This window comes from Rhipicephalus sanguineus, chromosome 8 (genome assembly GCF_013339695.2).
Source record: "Rhipicephalus sanguineus isolate Rsan-2018 chromosome 8, BIME_Rsan_1.4, whole genome shotgun sequence".
Lineage (NCBI taxonomy): Eukaryota > Metazoa > Arthropoda > Arachnida > Ixodida > Ixodidae > Rhipicephalus > Rhipicephalus sanguineus.
Window position 1 is genome coordinate 69,590,997 of NC_051183.1, and position 20,082 is coordinate 69,611,078.

Genomic DNA, 20,082 nt, shown 5'->3' on the forward strand with positions numbered 1-20,082 from the left:
ACAGACGTGGCCGCGGCTGTATACATGCCAGCACAATTGCTGACGCTTGCTTGCGTTCCAGAATATACTACTTCGACGTTAGCGTTGGGCACGCTATTCGATCAGAAGAATTGGAAACGTTGGGCAATGTTCCGACACACACAGGCACGGCTGGCGGTTTGCGATAACATGCGTGAGAGTGTTAGTCGCCTGAGGTTAAAAAGTTGCATGTACGACCGTAAATGTACTTTGTTTTCAAGAAAGTGACCTTGACACATTGGTACTCATTTATTGCAGGCACGTCGATACGATGAATGCAAGGCATTTGCGCTCATGGCACTTCAAGTTAGTGATTGACTCGAGGTGAGAGGCTGCTCGCACCTTCTAGGCAAAGCAGTTCGCGGGTTCTTCAATGGCTGGCTTCACCGCGTGTATAATGTAGTTGTCAGTCTGTGGGGAATTTTTATGGCTGGCTTGCCATTTTTGAATTTCTTCCTCAGTGTCCTTCCGCAGCATCTGCCTTTCCGCTGGTGTGAGAGACTGAATTCCGGGAATCACGGGCGTCAGTAATGCTGCGTACAATAAGAAAATAAACAGAAAAGAAAACTACGGCAAGATATGAAAGCATGAACTGAATGAACTACCATAGGCGTACGTTAAAAAAAAAAACGGTAGCGGCGATGCAAGGTTTACTATTTATCCTTAGTTATTCTTTATTCAGACATTTTCCCGCTTAGCTCGAAAGCCTTACAGCAGGGGTGGGGAGGGGCTAAAACCTAAAGAAAAAACTATTTTCATTAACAATGTTAACTAACGGGCAGCCGAGCTAGTTGGTCTCGATACATAACGAAATGAATTGTACAGTGCAGAATACAAGACCAAAGACGAAGAAGCAACGCTGTCGGTGTCTGCTTCTTCGTCTTTCGTCTTGTATTCTGCGCTGTACAATTCAGTTCGTTATGATTCATTAACAGTGCACATCTGCTCACGTCACAGAAGACTCCACAGAGCGATAGCTCTCACAAGGAGAAAATAATCGGCATACAGGCTTGTTCTGTCCCGGCATTTTCTAATTTTTCACTGGTGGTCAGTCCGTGCAGATGTACAGTATGGCGGTTTTAAGTGCCTTCGACTGTCACTTCCCGTTTTTCCATGAAACATTTCACATAGGAACTTTAACAGCAATATTTTTTTTTTACGGCGAGACGACAGTGATTCCTAATTAAGGTTTTTTTTATTTTCCTGTTCAGGTGCACTTTCTTTCGTACCTAAAAGAGACGAACCTGACCACTATGTATTCTATTTTTTATTCTATTTTTTTTTCGGTTTGCTAATCGGACATATTTGAGACGGGTCCCAAAGAGTACGAGCATATTCCAACAGATGCCTAAACAAGTTAGGTACGCCGCGCCTCTAAGGCTAGGATCAACACAACTAACAGCCTGAGAGGTTAAAAGCATAACATAGTCATGGATGGCATCACGCAGGCCATGTATTGTATGGTATGGCAAGAAGGCGGGAAATGGAAGTGAGGGTGAGGAGGATGGGAAAGCGGAGTTGAGAAGGTAAAGCATAGCATAGCCAGCATAGTATAGCAGAGCCATGTGTAGCATAGAAGGGACAGAACGAATTGAGGGTGAGGAGGACTGATGTGAAGGTGAGGAGGAGAGAAATGGCGAGGGGAGGGCAGAGCACAGCATAACCGTGTATAGTACAGTATAGCAAGGGCTGGGAAAGGGAAGTGAGGGCTAGAAGAAGCGAGGGGAGGGTAAGCATATCAGAGCCGTATGTAGTATAGCAAAGCAAGGTGGTGGGAAAGGAATGTGAGGGTGAGGAGGATACATGTTAGCGTGGGGAAGAAGGAAAGGAGGAGGGGAGGGTACAGCATGTATAGCCATGTGTGCTACAGTAAATCAAGGGGTGAGAAGGGAAAGTGAGGGTGAGGAGCAATGATTTGGGGGTCAGGAGGTGGGAGATGAATTGGGGAAGGGTGTAGCATAGCATATCCATATGTACTACAGCATAGCAAGGGTGTGGGAAAGGATAGTGCGGGCGAGCATCCGAGATGTGTGGGTGTGAAAGAGCGAAGGAAGAGGGGAGAGGGCACCATTGCACCAAAAATGAAGGTTTTCTGTCCCGCTATAGACGCCGAGCAGGCAGCACGTTTGGAACGCCAGCGCTTGCTTGCCCGTGAACGCTAGCGGCGCTGAAGGGCAGGCGAATCAATGCTCCGCACCTCATGCACCTTTCACGTTCACTGCAACTGCATGTCTAAAGGCGCTGCAACGAATGTGCTATACGTTAGTTAAACAAGAGCTGTTTCACATATTAAAAAAAGGCTACGAGAAATTCAGCGTACATAGCAAGGACAGAATCGGGAAATGTATAATCGGGAAAATCGTCGTCAAGTTGGCGTGTTTAACCTGACTTTTAAGAGAATAGCGCTTTTTCTTAAGTTATTATTATTCCATAAATAGCGCATAGTTGTCTTTCTCTTGTACATTTTTCTGAGGGCACACATCATGGAGTAGAAGGCTGCATAGTCGTAACTTTCTACATGAGTGAAATTCGCACCCGTTACGATAGGACATTGGTTCTGTCATCGTGTGCTGGCAATCAGATTCCGGATTAGTAACAGGTCACCTTCACCGCACTTACTTTGGTGTGAAATTCAAATAAAAATGAAACAATCCTGTAGTTATGTACACTAACGTACGAGGATTTCATTTAGTTAGTGTGTTGTATAAGCCAATACATAAATTTACGCGAAGTCACGCTCAGGCTAACGAGATTAACCTTTAGGGGCAATGAGTAGTTCACGCAGGATGTCAAAGGGATACTAAAGTGAAACAATGAATCGGTTTAGATTGATTAAGTGCACTCTCGGAACTGTAATGTCGTTCATTTTACCGTCGTAAGTTTTTTAATACAGTAGGAAATCGAGGCCAAAGTTTCATTCTTAAATTTCGCACCAAAATATCCGCGCGTGACGTCACGGATATAAAAGTGCACTTGTCTTATTTTGGCAGCATTGGCCCAAAGAAACTTCATGAAAATTCGTATATTAAGTCTATGGCCCCGCAGAGGCCAATGTACTTCATTTTTACCGATGAAGAGCTGCATTGGACAAAGTGTACGCCGTCAAAATTATGACGTCACGGTGTTTGGCGAGCGAACTTCAAGGAGGCGTCGCCAAGCGCATTTTCTTTTTGTGCGTTTTCTCGCTCAAGCCTCTTGTTGCGGCAGATTCCGGAATTGTGAAACAGTAATCTACTAATATGAGAAAAACCGTTTTCCTCTTCAGTGTATGTCCCTTTAATGTTATCTCAACGTTATCGCAATGTCCTCTCAATGCATCAATTTTGGCTGCCATTGTCTTTTCAGCTTGCACTACGAAAACAGCGCGAACAACGTTGTTTAATAAATGACGACACGCGTAGCGTGGCATTGCCGAAGTTATGAACCTCGAGAGATTATCTTACGACCACACTGAGCAGATGATGCTTACCTGCGTAATCATGCATGGGCAGATAGATATGAGCGATTTCGCAGCTTCTCAATTCAAACCCAATTTCCTCCGCTAATGATCGCACGTACTTCAGCCTTTCGTCAGTACCTTGCATATCCTGTGTCAGGGGTACCATGCTTTCCCAAAGCTGTAAAAAAAGTTATTAAAGTTAATTGCTGACTCCAGCGGTAGCTGTAGGATGATTGGGCTATAATGCAAAGTGCACTTGGCAACAATGTGCCAATGAATGAGAACTCTACAGTGACAATGGAACAACAACAAAAAAAATTAAGGCTCTATTTGTTCTCTCTTTTTTTTCTTTCTCTTTTTGTCTCTGTTTTTCCTATGTCTTTTTTGTGCCATGTTTCCTTTTATCTCTTTCTCGCTCTGTCGATTTCCTTCTGCCTTTCTATCTTTTTCTGTCTATCTTCGCTTCCTTTGTCTCTGTTTCTCTATTTCTGTATCTTTCTGTCTCTATGTCTCTCTTTCTCTCGCCCATCAGAGTTATTGCATCCCACGCTGGACAAATCGGCGCACGTGTTCTGGGAGCAAAGCAGAAGATGAAGATGAGAACGAAGAGGACGACGACAGTGCGTGTCGGTCAATGATGATGGTAACTTTTGTTCGCGACTAACGCATTCCCTTCGAGCATATACAGTTCCTCCGTTATAACTTCCTGCATAAGTTTTTGCAACGTGCGCGCTAGAAGCTTGACAAACTGATTTTACATTTGCTAAGGACGCCTCGCCTGTGTTTTCACCACTGATCGTAGTCAGCCCTATAGTACTACCTGCTTCTAATGAAGTTGAGCATCCTACGAAAGCAATACATAATATTGCAAATAGGAATGAGGCGTCCCACTGTTTTCCACGCGTTACTTGGGGCACGCTTCACACTGAATTTGTAGCAGCAATAAGCTTCTTCGTTGGATATGGACTTCCTCGGTTGCGCAAGAACAATTCTCAACGATACGCCCTCTATAACGTGCGAGAATTGTTCGAGCCCATCGATGAAACCTACGTGCCCAAGGGTCGTCAGGGTGTCTAGGGGTGTTGCTGGCTGTAGAGACAAGCAAATAATAACAATATTACTACTGCTATTACTACTACTACTACTACTACTACTACTACTACTACTACTACTACTACTACTTCTACTACTACTACTACTACTAATAATAATAATAATAATAATAATAATAATAATAATAATAATAATAACGATATCTGGGATTTTACGTGCCGAAATCTCGATATGATTATGAGGCACGCCGCAGTGGAAGGCTTCGGAAATTTTGTCCATCTGGTGTTCTTTAGCGTGCACCGACATCGCACATAACACGGGCCTCTACCATTTCACCTCCATCGAAATGCGACCGCCACGGCCGGCATCCTACCCGCGACCTTCGGGTCAGCAGCCGAGCACCGCAGTCACTATTCCATCGAGGAGGACGTAGAGACAAGGAAAACAGGACCTTTCTTTCGCCCCACGTGACACACACGGTGGTTCATATGCTTCAAAACTGCGACGTATCACGATGCATTGGTAGCTTCCCCTTCAGCTGCAAAGTCATGGCGCACGATGGTGTCGCCTCCAAAAACACCAAGACAATATTTTCGACATTCGTCCCTCTATCTGACCCTAGATAATGTCTTTTTTTTCACTCCCAAGTCTGATAATTCGCCTCTCTGTGGCATTGCATATCTGTCACTACGCTCTTTTCAAGTATACATTGCATTCGCAGAAAGTTTTTTGCATTATTGCAACCTCCTTTTGGTCAAAACTTCTGCGCAAGTGTGAGAAGGCTTAGCAGTTTTTCTTGAGCACAGAACGTCTTCATTGCACATTTCGCTGGTAATTATTCTACGAAAACCAGTATCTGAAGTCTCCATCATGTGCTTGTTATCCGCTCCTATGGGAGACTTGCACGTTCACCTGAGAGTTTTGCAGCTGAGCTGTTATGCGCTAGTTTCTAGCGTAGAGGGAGCGCGTAGAGAAAAAAATTGGCCGCGTATCTACGTGCTCCACTGCAAATGCCGTCTAAAGACGATAGAGGAGGCGCTGCGTGAGATATGGACGCCATCTAGCAATACGTCGGGAAACATGAGCTTATGCAGAGGGTGTCCTTGCTCCGTGGCGGAGGGCGTTCGTCGGCGCGCATAGCATGGCATTTTCAGCGCAGCGGCATTTTCCGCGCAGCTTAAGAAACTAGGGTCTTTAGAATTACGTATCTATGTATTTTCTATTAAAGGAACACACCACCTAATACTTACCTAGTGATGTTGCGCCTCAGGTATGCGTAATATTTACTTTTTGATCGACATCGTTCACAAGCATGAACAGACGTACCAGTTCAATGGGTGGGCGGTAAGCGAGTGGTTCAACTTTGCCGGGTGGCTGAATCGGGTGACAGACAGACAAGCAAACAGAAAGACCAACAGACAAAAATTTCTGCGTTTAAGTTCCCCAAGAAAGACTATCGTCTTTAAATGAACAGTGGATGCCGTCTCGTCATTGGAAGCTGCGGCGGCGCGCCTGTCGCAGCTGCTGCTCGTTGCGTGTGAGACCATTTGTAGTTTCCGGGGGACCCGAGCAGTGCCAGCGCCGTGCGGGTCGTTGCTGAGCGTGTACGTGCGTTGGTGGTATTAACAGAATGCGTGTCATTGGTGTGTGTTGAGCAGGCGTGCGTGTGCGGGACGTGTAAAGACGCGTTCGTGAAGGGTGAAGTGCCTCGCCTCGCTGCCGTAAATGTGAACGTGTACCCGCCCGCACTCTGACACCTTTCTAAACTCAACGCAGTGGAGGAGCGGCGCGTCTCGGCTCGCCTGCCATTTATATGCATCCGGCGTAGGATGCGCGGGAGTGGTCAGTTCGGCATCAAAGGACGGGTTATCAGGGTGCCCACTGACGGGCAGGACACCGTGTGGTGCCTTCACCGTCACATTTACGATGATATGGCCACTCACACACATCAAGACGACGCTTGCTTTCTAAGCCCTCGTGCGACTCCGCTGCTCATATATCTTCACAGATTGGAAGGGCAGCGACATTTAACAGCGGAGGTGTTTAAACTCGCCGTAATTTGTCTGTCAGAAATAGAAGTCATCGTCATCATGAACCGGCACGCGCTCTCTTCGTTCTCTTCTCCGTCGTCGTCGTCTTCACCTCGTCGTCTTCAAAAGGCGCCACTGTGAAACAAAAAAATTGCTCAATACTACATTTTCGTCCCGCCAGGGTGGTCTAGTGGTTATGGCGCTTGACTGCTGACCCGAAAGTCGCGGGATCGAATTCCGGCAGCGGCGGCTGCATTTTTGATGGAGGCGAAAATATTGAAGGCCCGTGTACTTAGATTTACGTGCACGTTAAAGAAACCCAGGTGGCCGAAATTATAATCTTATAATCATATCGTGGTTTTGGGACGTTAAACCCCAGATATTATTATATCTTGAATGAATACTAGCGCGACAAAAAACGAGGACGATAATGGAAAAGACAGAATACAGCGCTGATTCGCAACTAAATTTTATTCCGAAAAGAAGCAGAATAAATAGCAACTGGAAAACTAAGGAAAGAAACATCCATCGCGCGTGCTGAATGTGACAAAACAAACAACGAAAAACTATGTGGCTGATGAGACGTGGACGCGATGCAAGCTATCCGCGAGGTATGATACTTCTGCATCTGATAGTGCTAATGAAGTCTGACGGATACAATTATCACCTTCCAGTGGCATGTAAAACGCCTCCGTGATCTCCCCGTGAGCGCTGGTCTCTGTGGCCATGCAAGGTTTCCGTTTTATCAAAACAAGGTTTACAAGCACTTCTTCGCCAAATGGGAACCTGTGCCGTTTAAATGCGAAGCATTTCTTAGCGAACCTTTGGAACTTTGAGCGTTTCTATCTACGTATCTATCTATCTAGCCGCCTACGCCTGGGTGCTCTCACGGTCGCCTCCTTAAAATGGTGTCGACCAAAATTGGCATGGGAGGGTAAGAAGACTTGACGAATATGACTGTCGGATCATGACATGAATAACGTGAAAATCCTGTCGCGTACGTCGTCAAACTCTTTCCACTAGACACGTGTGGCACATACCCGTTTGCCACGAGCCTCGGGGGGGGGATCGGAGATCTCTGTTCGTTCCGCGTTCGTTCTGGCGGTGTTACGCCACAAAAGTGGGCGGTCCGCAGCTCTCTTCCGCCGAGAGGAAGAGGACAGCCAATCGTCAAGGGGTGAGCGGCGAGCTTTCCGGAAGTAGACGCGCATCGTTTGTCCTCGGCAAGGGGACCGTATATTTCAAAACGAAGTATTTCTCGCCTTCTAATAAATACAGTTGTTATACGAAAATATATTGTTTTTCTTTTCAAGCTCAAACAGTTTCTGAAACAGCAATAGCTTTGAGTGCTGATATTTATTGGTGTTAGTTTTTCTAACGTGTTTGCTATGTTAAGTCGCGCACGCGAAAAAAAAAAAAAGAAAGAGAAAAGTAGCGGTTGGCGAAGTTTTTCAAGATGTCGTCGCACCGGAATGTCTGGCTTGGCTCCCGGGTGTCGAATCGTCAAAAGGAGCTTCAGCTGGCTTTTATAAAATAGCACCCACAGATCGCTACGCCGTCGTGCCCGCTGGGGCCGTCGTTCACGAGTGAGGACCGGGACGACACGTGGCAAGAGCTGGTAGCGCTTTTGAACTAAGAAGTCCCTGCGCGTAAGACCACAGCCCAGTGGCAGGCCCGTTCATTTCGTTCGCACTGTTCGTTTCGAGAACAGAAAGCGACGCCGCACTCGCTCATGTCTTCAAACGCATCTCGCACCTCCAACCGCAAGAGAAGCACACGTCGCAAGCGCCATTTTCTCAAAATCAGCTGTTGCGGCAGCCGCAACCGCCGCATCATGCCGTGCGAAGCCGTTTGTTCGCTCGAGAGAACGCGTGTGAACGGTCTCGCGCTCCGTTCGTTTGTAGCAGACGACATGCTCGTTATGACGCGGTATGACGTCACCAAAAAATAAAACATCAAGCAAAAAGAAAAATGGCTACGCCCATCAGAGACGTGGTTTTTTCCGGCTTCGGCCAATCGCGTACGCCGCCAGAATTGGTACAGAACGAACGGCGCAGAACAGAGATCTCCGATCACCCCACTCGTTATGCCGCGAATATGACGTCACCAAAAAAGAAAAGGTCAAGCAAAAAATAAGAAATGGCGACACCCCCCGGCCTTGAGTGGCATCTCCCGCTTCAGCCAATCAGCGCGCTTGTTCTTCCCCAGGAGAACGTACAAGCGGAACGAACAGATCTCCGATCGCCCCCCCCCCCTTCGTCCGCCAGAACGACGCAGTGTTCTCTTCATTTCTTACGAGGCTGGGCGATGGCCTCATGCTGACCGAGGATGATGCCAGATTGACTGACAGCCGCTTTGTAGACTAGACTACGTAGGCCACATACGCCCAGGTGGTCTACGAAAACGACAAGCACCATCCACTGATGTTGGTCTACGTAGCACTATCCAGGCTTACCAGCCTCGACGGCCTATACCTCACCAACGCGAAGGGTGGCTTCAGGTTCCGAAATGTCACCGGCTCTATCGACAGACAATCTGTCGACGAAATGACCGAGGCATTCACGAATTCCAACAGCTCTACTATACCACATACCTCACTAGACATGGACCCCTCGTCACCACCATCACGACCAAATCCTATAACAAGTCATGACCAGTAGCTGCTGCTCACTGATCACGGTGATGATGCCCTCGTTCAAGAACTGTCAAGAACTTCTTCCACACATGCACACGGGTTCGTGAAACGTGCGTCCGTTCTCGGAACATGTATAAGCGCTACATATCAGCTTACCGCTTCTGGTGTTGGTAATACCCACGTTGCCATTGGCGGCGTTACCCAACCGTAAACTACTGGTTATATAACACACACATATGCGGCTCTTCAACATATATGTGTGCGTATAAAATTTATACAAATCTCTAGCGCCATTTTGTAACGTGTCCCTTCGTAAACAAAAAATTACGCCACAGTCAGCTTCCCGCCGTATGCTTCGAATAACATCTACTCCCATGGGACGTGGGATCTGCCGAATTTCTTTTTGACATTACGCGAATGCTCCGACGTTTACGCACCGGCTGGTTTGCCCGATGTAAAACTTGTTGCAAGAACATGGAATTTTATGCACTGCATTAGCTCGACAAAATACAAACTTATTCCTGCGTTTTATTGCGCAGTTTTGCCGTTTGTCAAATTTTTCCCCTTTTATTTCCTATGCACAGCTGGACATACCTGCCGCAACTTGTGGCCAGCGCTGAATATAACATCAATTTGGTACCTACTACCCACATTTTTAATCCCATACGACAGCCTATGCACATAAGGATCACTGCTACATTCTTTTGAGTGGTAGTGTGATTATCATCTGTTTACTTCTGCCCAGTTTTTACTTTCATTGCCACTTTTTCGCAGGCCCTCGTGATAACCTATTCAGGGCAACCTGCTGCTTTAAGTATTGAAACTTGCTTCGCGAATGTTTGGTGCATTTTGTGGTAACAAGATTTGAACAATGAAGACTGAATGCATGAAACACTGATGCCACTTTTCACCACTTTCGAGTGATCAGGTGAATATGCAAGCAAAGGCTTATATGCTTAGGGGAATACTCCCAACAAACATGATCTTCCGCTGAAAAAAAACAAACAAACTTACATCTACACACATTGAGCTTGCGCGATGGATGTTTGTAATTAGGTTTCCAGTTGCTATTTATTCGGCTTGTTTTCGGAATAAAATTTAGTAGCGAGTGAGCGCTGGTAGTCCGTCTTCTCTATTCTCGTCCTGGTTTGTTTCGCGCTAGTGTTCGTTCAAGATGAGAGAAAGTTACAGGAAAAAAGAAGGTGACAGAGGACGAAAGATAGAATGAGCAAGAAAGAGAAGGAAACAGAAAGATAGAGAGAAAGAAATAAATAGAAGTAAAGAGAGAAGATAGACAGAAAAAACAGAGAGGGAAAATAAAAAAAAATCACAGCATAACCACGGGTGAATGATGAAGAACTTGGGCGAAACTCCTGAGGCAATCATGGTTACACCGTGAAATATTCAGTAGTGTTGCCCAGCAGTAATGCAAGCGAAGCCCAGTACATCATCAGAAGCTTGACAAACACTATATATATATATATATATATATATATATATATATATATATATATATATATATATATATATATATATGATATCTTATACTCTTATCTCTTCTTTCATGTTATATGTTATATGATTACAAACCGTACAATGTAGACGAGGCTGTCTACATACGACGAGGACTAAATTGCATGACTGCGGCCCGCTGGCTCAGGTGAGTCGGAGACCCCTGGACTAAAGGCTCTCCATATCTTTCGCGATCTAAGTGCGTAAACAAAGAAAAACACACATAAACAATTCGCTTTGCTTTTAAAAACTTCAGAAGTGCCTTCGTCGCATTCTGATGCGATGCTCGGACGTTCCGGCATCCTAATGCTGACTGCTCGCAAAGCGGTTGGTCGTCAGGACGTGCTAGCAATGCTATGTTGTGAAAATGGGAAACAATTCAGAAATAGAACCTGGCTGCGTCGTAGGGTACGTTCGTAATATTGACTGCAGTTGGACGCCTACGTCCATACGTGACGTGTTCTCTACGCGACGTTTCTGCGGAAGAGGTGGCTTTGCTACTGCTTTTAGGGGCGAAGCACCTTAGGGTCTCGGGGTATCGGCTTCCATCGTGCATCGTCGTCTGCTGTCTGGACGGTCAATTTGCTTGAGCGCAAGAGAGGGCGCCACCGCCTAAGCGCTCGCCGTGTGGCGAGAGAGAGAGTGAACGGCGCGCGTTGACCATGGAAACGCTCTTTTGCATTGAACGCTGAACAACGAGCTTGCAATAAACGAGAACGCGCCCTCGCCCGTGAGAGACAACGGCGACAAAAGCAGCGTCTGCTAGCGAGTTTCTTGTTTGAAAAAAGAAACGACTGTTTGCGCTGCACAACCGTTCTCCGGCCACCGCGTATATATAGACACTGGATCTTGACCTGAAATGTAGTGCCGGTAGGAGATTTCTCTTGTGCGTAGTGGAACAATAAAGATTCGCAGCGTGCACGTTAACTAAAAGCGGACTGCAGGTCTCTGTGTGTAATCTTTCTTCTGTCTCTCATTGCCCGTTAGAAGTGATTCTGCTCTGGGAAACACTGACGCACATTGCATGCTTCGCCCCTCCACAGGTTTCACGTTATATTGAGCTCAAACACCGTTCCCTACATGCTTCGCGAAGGGAAGGGAGTTCCCTACATTTAAGCGAAGGTTTCATGCCTCACAAGCTGGCGTTGTAGGTGTGACGAAAAAAAAACGGCGCCCTAGGGGTGCACAGAAATGCGAGTGTGCACCGATGAGGCACTCGAAGGCGCGTCGGTCACACGCGTATTTATGTGCTCCGTTTTCCAATAATTGATGGCCTCTCGAGCGTGGGCTTCTTACCGAACAGCCGTTCGGCAATCTGATGTTTTAGCGAGGTTATCGAGGTTATCGAGGTGACTTGTCATTTCACTGACATGTCATCGATGTAACTTGTCATCGAGGAGACTTGTCATTTCCAGATTGTGCAAGGGCTACAGAGGTTTTGGTGTATGCTGAGGTCCAACTCACCTAAATGTACATTCCTTAACTTTTCACTGACCTGTGCAAACTTGTTCCAGCGATCCTTTTTGGCGAGCGCACGCCAGATATCTGGCGTCATGTACCAAGCGCAATAAAAAAGGAGACACTCTCCGCCAGGCTTGAGCAACTTTTGCATGTTTCTCCACGCCGCGGCTTGGTCCTTCACTCTGTTCAGGCTGTTGAAGACGTAGAGTCGGTCGAAAAGCCCGTACTTCTCGAGAAGCTGAGACACATCTCCAGTTATGTCCAGCTCTTCGTAGGCGAGTTTCGGATGAGCATTGTGCTCACGAGCAAACGCGACCATGTTTGAGCATATGTCGATTCCAACGATCCTATGCACGCTGTCTGGGCTGCTCGGAAGCAGTAACTTCTTGGTGACGCTTCCACAACCGCAGCCGATATCTAGAAACTGGAACGCCTCCAGAGTTCCCGTTCCATCGACTTCGCAAGACTGTTCAGGGGCTGCTTTGAATGTCATGTTGTAAACGTTGAGCAGATTCTTCAATATCGGGAAGCAGTACGCGGCAGCAACCGAGTACAGCTCTGCATCGTAATCTGGCTGCTGGCAGTCAGCCTTGATCGGGACGCTCATGGCTGCGTGGAACTGCTAGATGTTCTGTGCTGCTATGGTCAGTTAACCTGAAAATTATACAAAAAACAGAGACAGATAACGCGTTTATGAGTTTGTCTGTATGGATAAGATGAAAAAAGGATAAAAAATGGCGTTTGGTGGACTGGGCGTTAGCTTCCTTGAAAACAAATAATTATTAGCTGTACTGAAAGGCTTACGCCGTAACTAAGCTTCAAATAAGTGTTGCTTACACCAAGGCTCGACGCTTGGGCCGCTTCTGTCTTGATGCGCTCATAATGTTTGGGAAACTGATCGTATCTTTTGGTCTGCGTATATGTATGCGTGCATACAGCTGTATCTCGCTATCTCTGTCACTTGCTTACCGATTCCATCCCACTTTCTTTCTTCCTATCTAGGTTTGTTCTAAATATATCCTCCTCCTGAAAGAGTGGGCTGGTGTTGCGCGTCTATCGGTTCAACTTGTAAGCCTGCCGTCTTCCTGTTTCCTTTGTGTAATTGTTGTTTGTGTATATAAATGAAATAATAATAATTCGCGCGAAGGCAGGTTGCTGTGCATCTTCTCAGCAAGTATGCACGGTTCTTAAAAGCGTATCCCACTTTCTTAGCTACCTCCCAGATATTTGGAGCGACCGATCGAAAAATAGAGCTATCGAACGTTACAAGTGGCGAACCACTGATATACGAAGGAATCAGGCAGACATGTCGCAAAAAGAATGATCTATCTATCTATCTATCTATCTATCTATCTATCTATCTATCTATCTATCTATCTATCTATCTATCTATCTATCTATCTATCTATCTATCTATCTATCTATCTATCTATCTATCTATCTATCTATCTATATCTATCTATCTATCTATCTATCTATCTATCTATCTATCTATCTATCTATCTATCTATCTATCTATCTATCTATGTATCTATCTATCTAGCCGCCTGCGTTTGGCGCTCTTATGGTCGTTGCATTGAGTTGACACACACCAAAATTGGCATGGGAGGGCATGATTGTATGACGAACATAACATGATGACACACATGATTTGCGGAAGATACCTGTCGCGTACGTCACGAAACCCTTTCTTCAGTCCCGTGTGGTTGAAGAGGCTAGGAGGACCCCTCCCCTCCTCCCCCCCCCCCCTCCAAATTGTCGCTTTCTCAAATAGGAACGGGGTGGTCAAAAGTTCCGAGGCCGCAACGCCTGGCCGAGGAGCAGCAGCTCGCTCCCATCGGGGCGCTGCCATCGCAATCACGCCTTGGCGCACGCTGGCGTCGAGCTTGTGCGTGGAGAGAAAGGGGGGGGGTGCATCCCTCTCCCTTTCTTGCTCTCCTTGATAAGAAATCGATGAATGAACGTGGTGCGTCATGTTCCCTCACTGTTCGCTCTTCGAATATTTACTACTGTGCAGCGTGCAACGAGGCGGCAATCCCGGAAAACTGGTGCACCATGCCTGCGGCTACATTTGGCTAGACACCGTACACCTTGCCGTAGTTTTCGGCTCCCTGGAGAACAATATCGTGCGTTTAACTTTCCATTGGCACTGCGATGGCTCTCTCAGCCGTCTGCGCAGGCGAGTTCGCTTCAGACGAACACGATCGGAGCCCGAAATGGATTGAGAAGCGATTGTGTAGGGGCTAGTTGGAACATCTCAGTGGAATATAAGCAGCACTGCACAGTAGTATACAATTTGAAGAGCCAAGAGTGAGGGAGAATGGCGCACCATGTTTATTCCTCGATTTCTTATTAATGAGAGCCAGAAAGGTAGAGCGATGCACCCCCCCCCCCCCCGCCTCCACGCACATGCTCGACGCCAGCGTGCGCCAAGACGTGATCGCGATAACAGCGCCCGAGAGCAGCGAGCTGCTACTCCTCGGCCGGGTGTTGCGGCCTGGGAATTTTAGATCAACCCTGTACTTTCCTCAAAATATGTGCTCTCCTCAAATAGCTAAAGCCTTAAGTAAGTGCCCCCTGCCCCCCCACCTAGAAAAAATTCCTCGCTACGGGCCTGCCCGCGATATACCTATAACTACTCAAAATGCACAAAGAAGTCGGCCCCACTCGCAACGCTTGACGCAATGCAAGAAAAAAAGGGGTATAGCTAGGCCAGCTCTTGCCTACTGCTTCGCATGACACCGACTCTCCGAATGAGTGGGATCAGCCAAATTTTTCGTTCATGTTAGCGCAAAAAGTATTGGTGTACTCGCAGCGTAAATATTCGTAATAGACTAAGAATACTCCTATAAAATGGCCTGATGTGCTTTTTCTTGGCGATGGACATAAATTATGCAAAAGAAACATTTGATTTGCCAGCACGGTAGCAATCTCTTGCTTGAATTCTTCTAAATATGAGCTGCCCGCCTAGCTAGTATTGCTAAGGTTATTCCTAAATTAAGGACATGGGACACAATGCACGGGTTTGTAGCTTCAGATGTCCTGCTAAATAATAGTTAGAGCAGTTATGCTCAACGACCATTGTAATGCGCGAAAACACTTGTAAGAATATTCTACTGGCGTGAAACTGGCGCGAACAATTTTCTCACAGATGGCACACAATAAAGAAGCCAAAATTTCGCAGAGTTACAGACCTAGACATCCATGCTTTGAAGGAACGTTTAATACCCGCAAGATCAGCGACTGTCAGTACGATGGACTACTTGTGCTACGCGCGCTTTTGCTACGACTGCAATCAAAGATCTTCATGGAACGCGCAGTTGAACGATGACATTCTTATGCCCCCTGAAAAAGAAATCGACGTCGTTAACCAGATCACCGTGACTACCGGTGCACGTGCGTTCAAGTCACCCGAGAGGTGTCGATGTTTCGAACTCAATCGGTCTGAGGGCGCGAAAACGAGCTCTCACTGCGCCGTCTCTTACAGCGAGCATCTCGGGTGCGGCGCGCCTACTCGGTAGCCCCGCGCTCGTGGCCGCTGCAGTGACCAAATAATTACAAAATTAACGTATTTAGTGCCGCCGACACTTTTTTCGGTACTGCGGGCCTTTTAATAAAAAAAAATTCAATCCTGCCTGTATTTTATACACTTGCTGGGCAAGAAGTCGGGATTGCCAATCCTTGTCTAAGGGTCTCATTGAAGGGGCCGTTACTATTAGTCCAACGAAATTATGGAACATGTTTTCAATGATTGTGAAAGCTGATGTGGAGGAGAATAAGTGGACAAAGTTTAGGAAGTATAAAAAATTGGTTTTTTTTTAATTGTCGTCAGAAGTTTCCACTGTTCGGTGTTTTCTTGAACTTAGCCCGATCGTATCTCTTTACTGTAAAGTTATATATATAGAAGATTCGGTAGTTCGGTAGATAAGCATGCGAAGAACGTAATGCGGAATTTTTGTCGCTCTGCTACAAGGCTTTTTTGAGATAAAGACCTTCAAAGTAAAGAAAAAAACGTTTCATGGGCAATTTTGAGGTTTTTTATAAAAACATCTACACTACACATAAAAACTAAAAATACCTCAGCAGAAGCAAAAACATGCATATATTTAGTTAAAGAAGTTTCAGCTACCTAACTTTAACATATTTTGTGCAATTCGTAACGAAAGTTGGCCAAAACAGCAGAGCGGATGAGCGCTCCACTCCACCTCTTCGTCATTATTGATTTCCTGTGCTTCCAAAAATTTTTTTTCGGCAAAACAAATTGCGGTTCTCTTCTTTCCACTCATCAGGCAATAATACATAAAATTTTGAAATAAATTTGAGAGGTCGACCAGCCATCGTTTGTTCGATCTTACGTGAAATCACCCAATTATCCTTCGGATACGTTCGCATCTAAAGTGTAATTCTTCCGTAAATGCGTTTGGTGAAAGCAGCTAGACTTGTCATTCGAAAGTGAACGCAGAAACCGGCATGAATTTCCGTTGCAGCATTCGAATTGACGCTACAGTTCCTGCTTGATAAGCCTTTTTCATACAATGAGAAATACTACAGCACGAACAAGGTGCAATTTTAATTACGTTTTCTACTCAAGCACGGCTGCCTGTTTGTGTCTGTTAAAATCCAAGGATAAACGCTTTCGTAATAAAGAGTTAAACAGTTTAAAGAGTACATAATTTCCTACGGGACATTTAGATTAGTTTGAAACATTTCAGAAATCAAATGACGGAGCTACCGACGCAGTTTCACTGTTCTGTGTTTTCACTTTAAGAATGTTTAAGCAGGCGTTTAGAGTCAAGTGCAGAGCTATTGTTCGAATTATCTTACCTCAGTGCGCTGGGGCTTACGACAATGCCAAACGCTGTGTGAAGCGTGCCCGATTGCTGGTGAGCGGAAACTGGCTCAGGGCCGTCTGCATTCGCGAGTTCACTGTCCTTTCAGCAGCACAACACGCAGGACACACAGCTGCGAGCGTGCTGGAGATTGGTGCATTTTCTGTTCCAACTGTTCAGGCACCGGATGAAGGGACAGTGTACTTAGGTGAATGCGCTAGAAAAACAAAACAACGGGTAGGGAATACACGCAACAGTGTGTAAAATTGGGCTAGTTGGTTTAACTTCATTGTTTAAACAGCGCAAAAAGACGAAGACACGCAGATGAATACACGCAGTACTTCAGTCCGAACAATACACGGATCGGATGATACAGGCTTAATAGCTGGGAGTTACAAGGGGCAACGACTGCATACGTTCACCTACAGGGAACCAGAACGGACATCCTGAACTGCGAATCACAGTAAACGGCATGATGCCGATTTCATGAGTAAACGGACCGAGTAAGGAAACCGACCGAGTAACATGTACCAGGACAACGTCAAATACACCCGAGCGAACATTACGAAAAATTTTTCATTCGAGGCAGGACGAAAACCAGCGTTAATTTTCTTGAACGCAAAAAAAAATTGTCAGGTCCTTAGGCAACGCTGATGAGAACACGGATGAAAGGATATGCCTTCTATCACGACATACCCATTGTATGATATACACGTTCACAGTAGGCAGCCCTAGAGATTCCAGCCTTGACATTACAGTTAATCCATAGACGATGAAGCCAGCCTGCCCCTTTTCGTCAGTACAAAAATATCATTTCTTATGTTCTTTTTTAAAAGTCCAGCTTAAAAGGAAACGCTGGGTCAAACTTCACTGCCTCATATCCGATGCTTGCTATTTTATGGTTTCTAGTTTCTGAGGGTCCTGAAATCATGTGCTGTTTGTAAAATAGATGAAAGTTGACGTTTTACGAGTGCAATGCTCTCCTTCTCTACGTATTTTACGCGTAAGCAATTTTACAAAGGATAAGTGGATTCTAGGGCGACCCACCATTCAGCCTAACGCCGTTCCGTGAGATCCAAGTACGAAATGAGGCGGGCGAGAAATGCGAAGTATTTCAAGCGTGCCTGGATATACTGAAGCTGACGATCACGATGACGAGCGATTACAGCGTTAAAACGACTGCGCTCGTCAGTACTACGTAAGCGTGAAGAATGGATACGGAAGTCATTTAGCTGACCGTTGCAAGAAGTTGCATATATGCCCATAACTGATAGAACAACATTTATAAGTAAGAAGGAAAATGAAATAACAGAGGCCTCCTTTATTCGAAATGAAGGGAACAAATGCATTAGTGCTCCCTCTATTATATCATCATATAAATAACTCTACGAAACCGATAGTTGGCGTCACTCCCGCTGTTGTGACTGATGTGCGCGCGTCTGTCGGAACGCCTAAAAAGGCCGGTTATCCTCAAATAAACTTGCACTTGGTATTCAACGCTTGCCTTGTTGCATTAGTTTATTTGTGCCCTCGTGTTAGTCTCATTCTTTGATCCTCAGTTCTAATGTATGCAGTAAGGTTGTTAAAGAGACGGCGTGCAAACACGGACGCAAGTGAGAAATCGAGATACCACAAACGCCGACCAACAACTGAAGAGGCTCACGACGGCGGAAAAGAAACAAGGCACGAAGAATGAAGAAACGCGTTTAATGGTTGAGGCCTGGTATATCTATAATTGTGGTAGCGCATGCGTGAGCCAGCCATACTTTAACCTGCATAAAGAAGAAATCAAGTGTCTGAATAGTTATATCTTACGTAGACCATCACGCGGGCCGGATTGACAGGTTCGCCTATATCATGGGCACGCGCAGATAAGTTTTCGTACCTTCTTTCTTTTCCGCTGTTGCGCGCCTTTTCAGTTGTTAGTGGGAGTGAGTGGTGTCTTGTGTTCTCTCTTGTGTCCGTGTTTGTGCGCCCTGTCTCTTTAACATGAATACTGACCAACTAGCTCAGCTCTCTGTTATTTTAAGTAAGGCTGGGAGATAACAGGGAACACTGTGCATAGCCTGTAAGACGAAGCAAATCAATTAAAGTGTGGATATTGCATGAAATTGTGGCGTGTAGCGACAACCGATATTTGACGTGCTGAAAAAGGAGCTGATTGCATAATCGCAGGCATGTACTGAACAGGCACACACATTCAAAGTCTGTACCGCTTTCCTACCACTTCATTATTTATTTTCATCCCTCAATCCTATTCCCCTAGTATGGGGTGGGCAAACCAGACGCGCGTCTGATTGAGCTGTTTGTCTTTCCTTCATATCCTCCTCTTCCTACTTCCTACTTTATATGACGGTCGTGAAAAGCTTAGCGTGGAGAGCGTTAACGAATGGTTTAATGCACGCTGCCATGAAATTTGGCGACCGTTGCTCCAGTGCGTGCAGGAGGTATAATCACATTCATGGTTATGCAATTAGCCCCGAGAACGAACACTGGCGGCGCGGCAGTCGGGGCGATGTGACGTCACGGCAAGGACTCGCTTGCTCCACGCGGCCGAGGATCGCCTTTTTCTGCGCCCGCCGCGTACCCGCTCTTTCACGATACGGTGGGGATTACTGCTCATTCTTGCGATGCAAATCTCCCGCGGTAGAAGGTGGAAGTTTGCACTACTAGCCAATGTTTAGTAAGCTGTAGAAAGTTTGGATAATAGAGCTTATAAGTGGCGAATTCCCGTCAGAACGGAAGCTTCACCGTGAAAATGGTGATGCACGAGAGCACGACATTCGTTGCTTTCACCGCGTACTCCAAGACATCGGTGCTAAAAAAATTTACGCTAATGGTTCTAACTTAATTACAACTTGGCGTAGACTGCACGGGTAGAACATGCGTCCCGAAGAATTACAAATGAAATTAGGACGCTTTCAATTCACTAACTACATATCGTGGTTTATGGTACAAGTTATGTCTGCCTGTGCAGATTATCTAGGTGGTTTGACAGAATTGCACTTCCTGCTGCAGGAGACTTTAGATGAATCTGTCTATCATAAAGAATCAATACGGAACAATAAACAAATATGCTGCCCACCCCGCACATTGTTTGGAAAT

The 20,082-nt window shown here is 45.9% G+C and overlaps 1 protein-coding gene across 1 annotated transcript in view; it reads right to left on the bottom strand.

Annotated features, from left to right (window-relative positions):
• Positions 1–363: 363 nt before the first annotated feature.
• Positions 364–20,082, bottom strand: part of LOC119403304 (juvenile hormone acid O-methyltransferase-like) — a 55,201-nt gene continuing 35,482 nt past the window's right edge. Inside the window, exons 2-3 of the mRNA XM_049418267.1 lie at positions 3,488–3,635; positions 364–551 (exon numbers count right to left, since the gene is read on the bottom strand). Coding sequence (XP_049274224.1) covers positions 364–551; positions 3,488–3,635 — 336 coding nt within the window. The remainder of the gene's footprint in view (positions 552–3,487; positions 3,636–20,082) is intronic.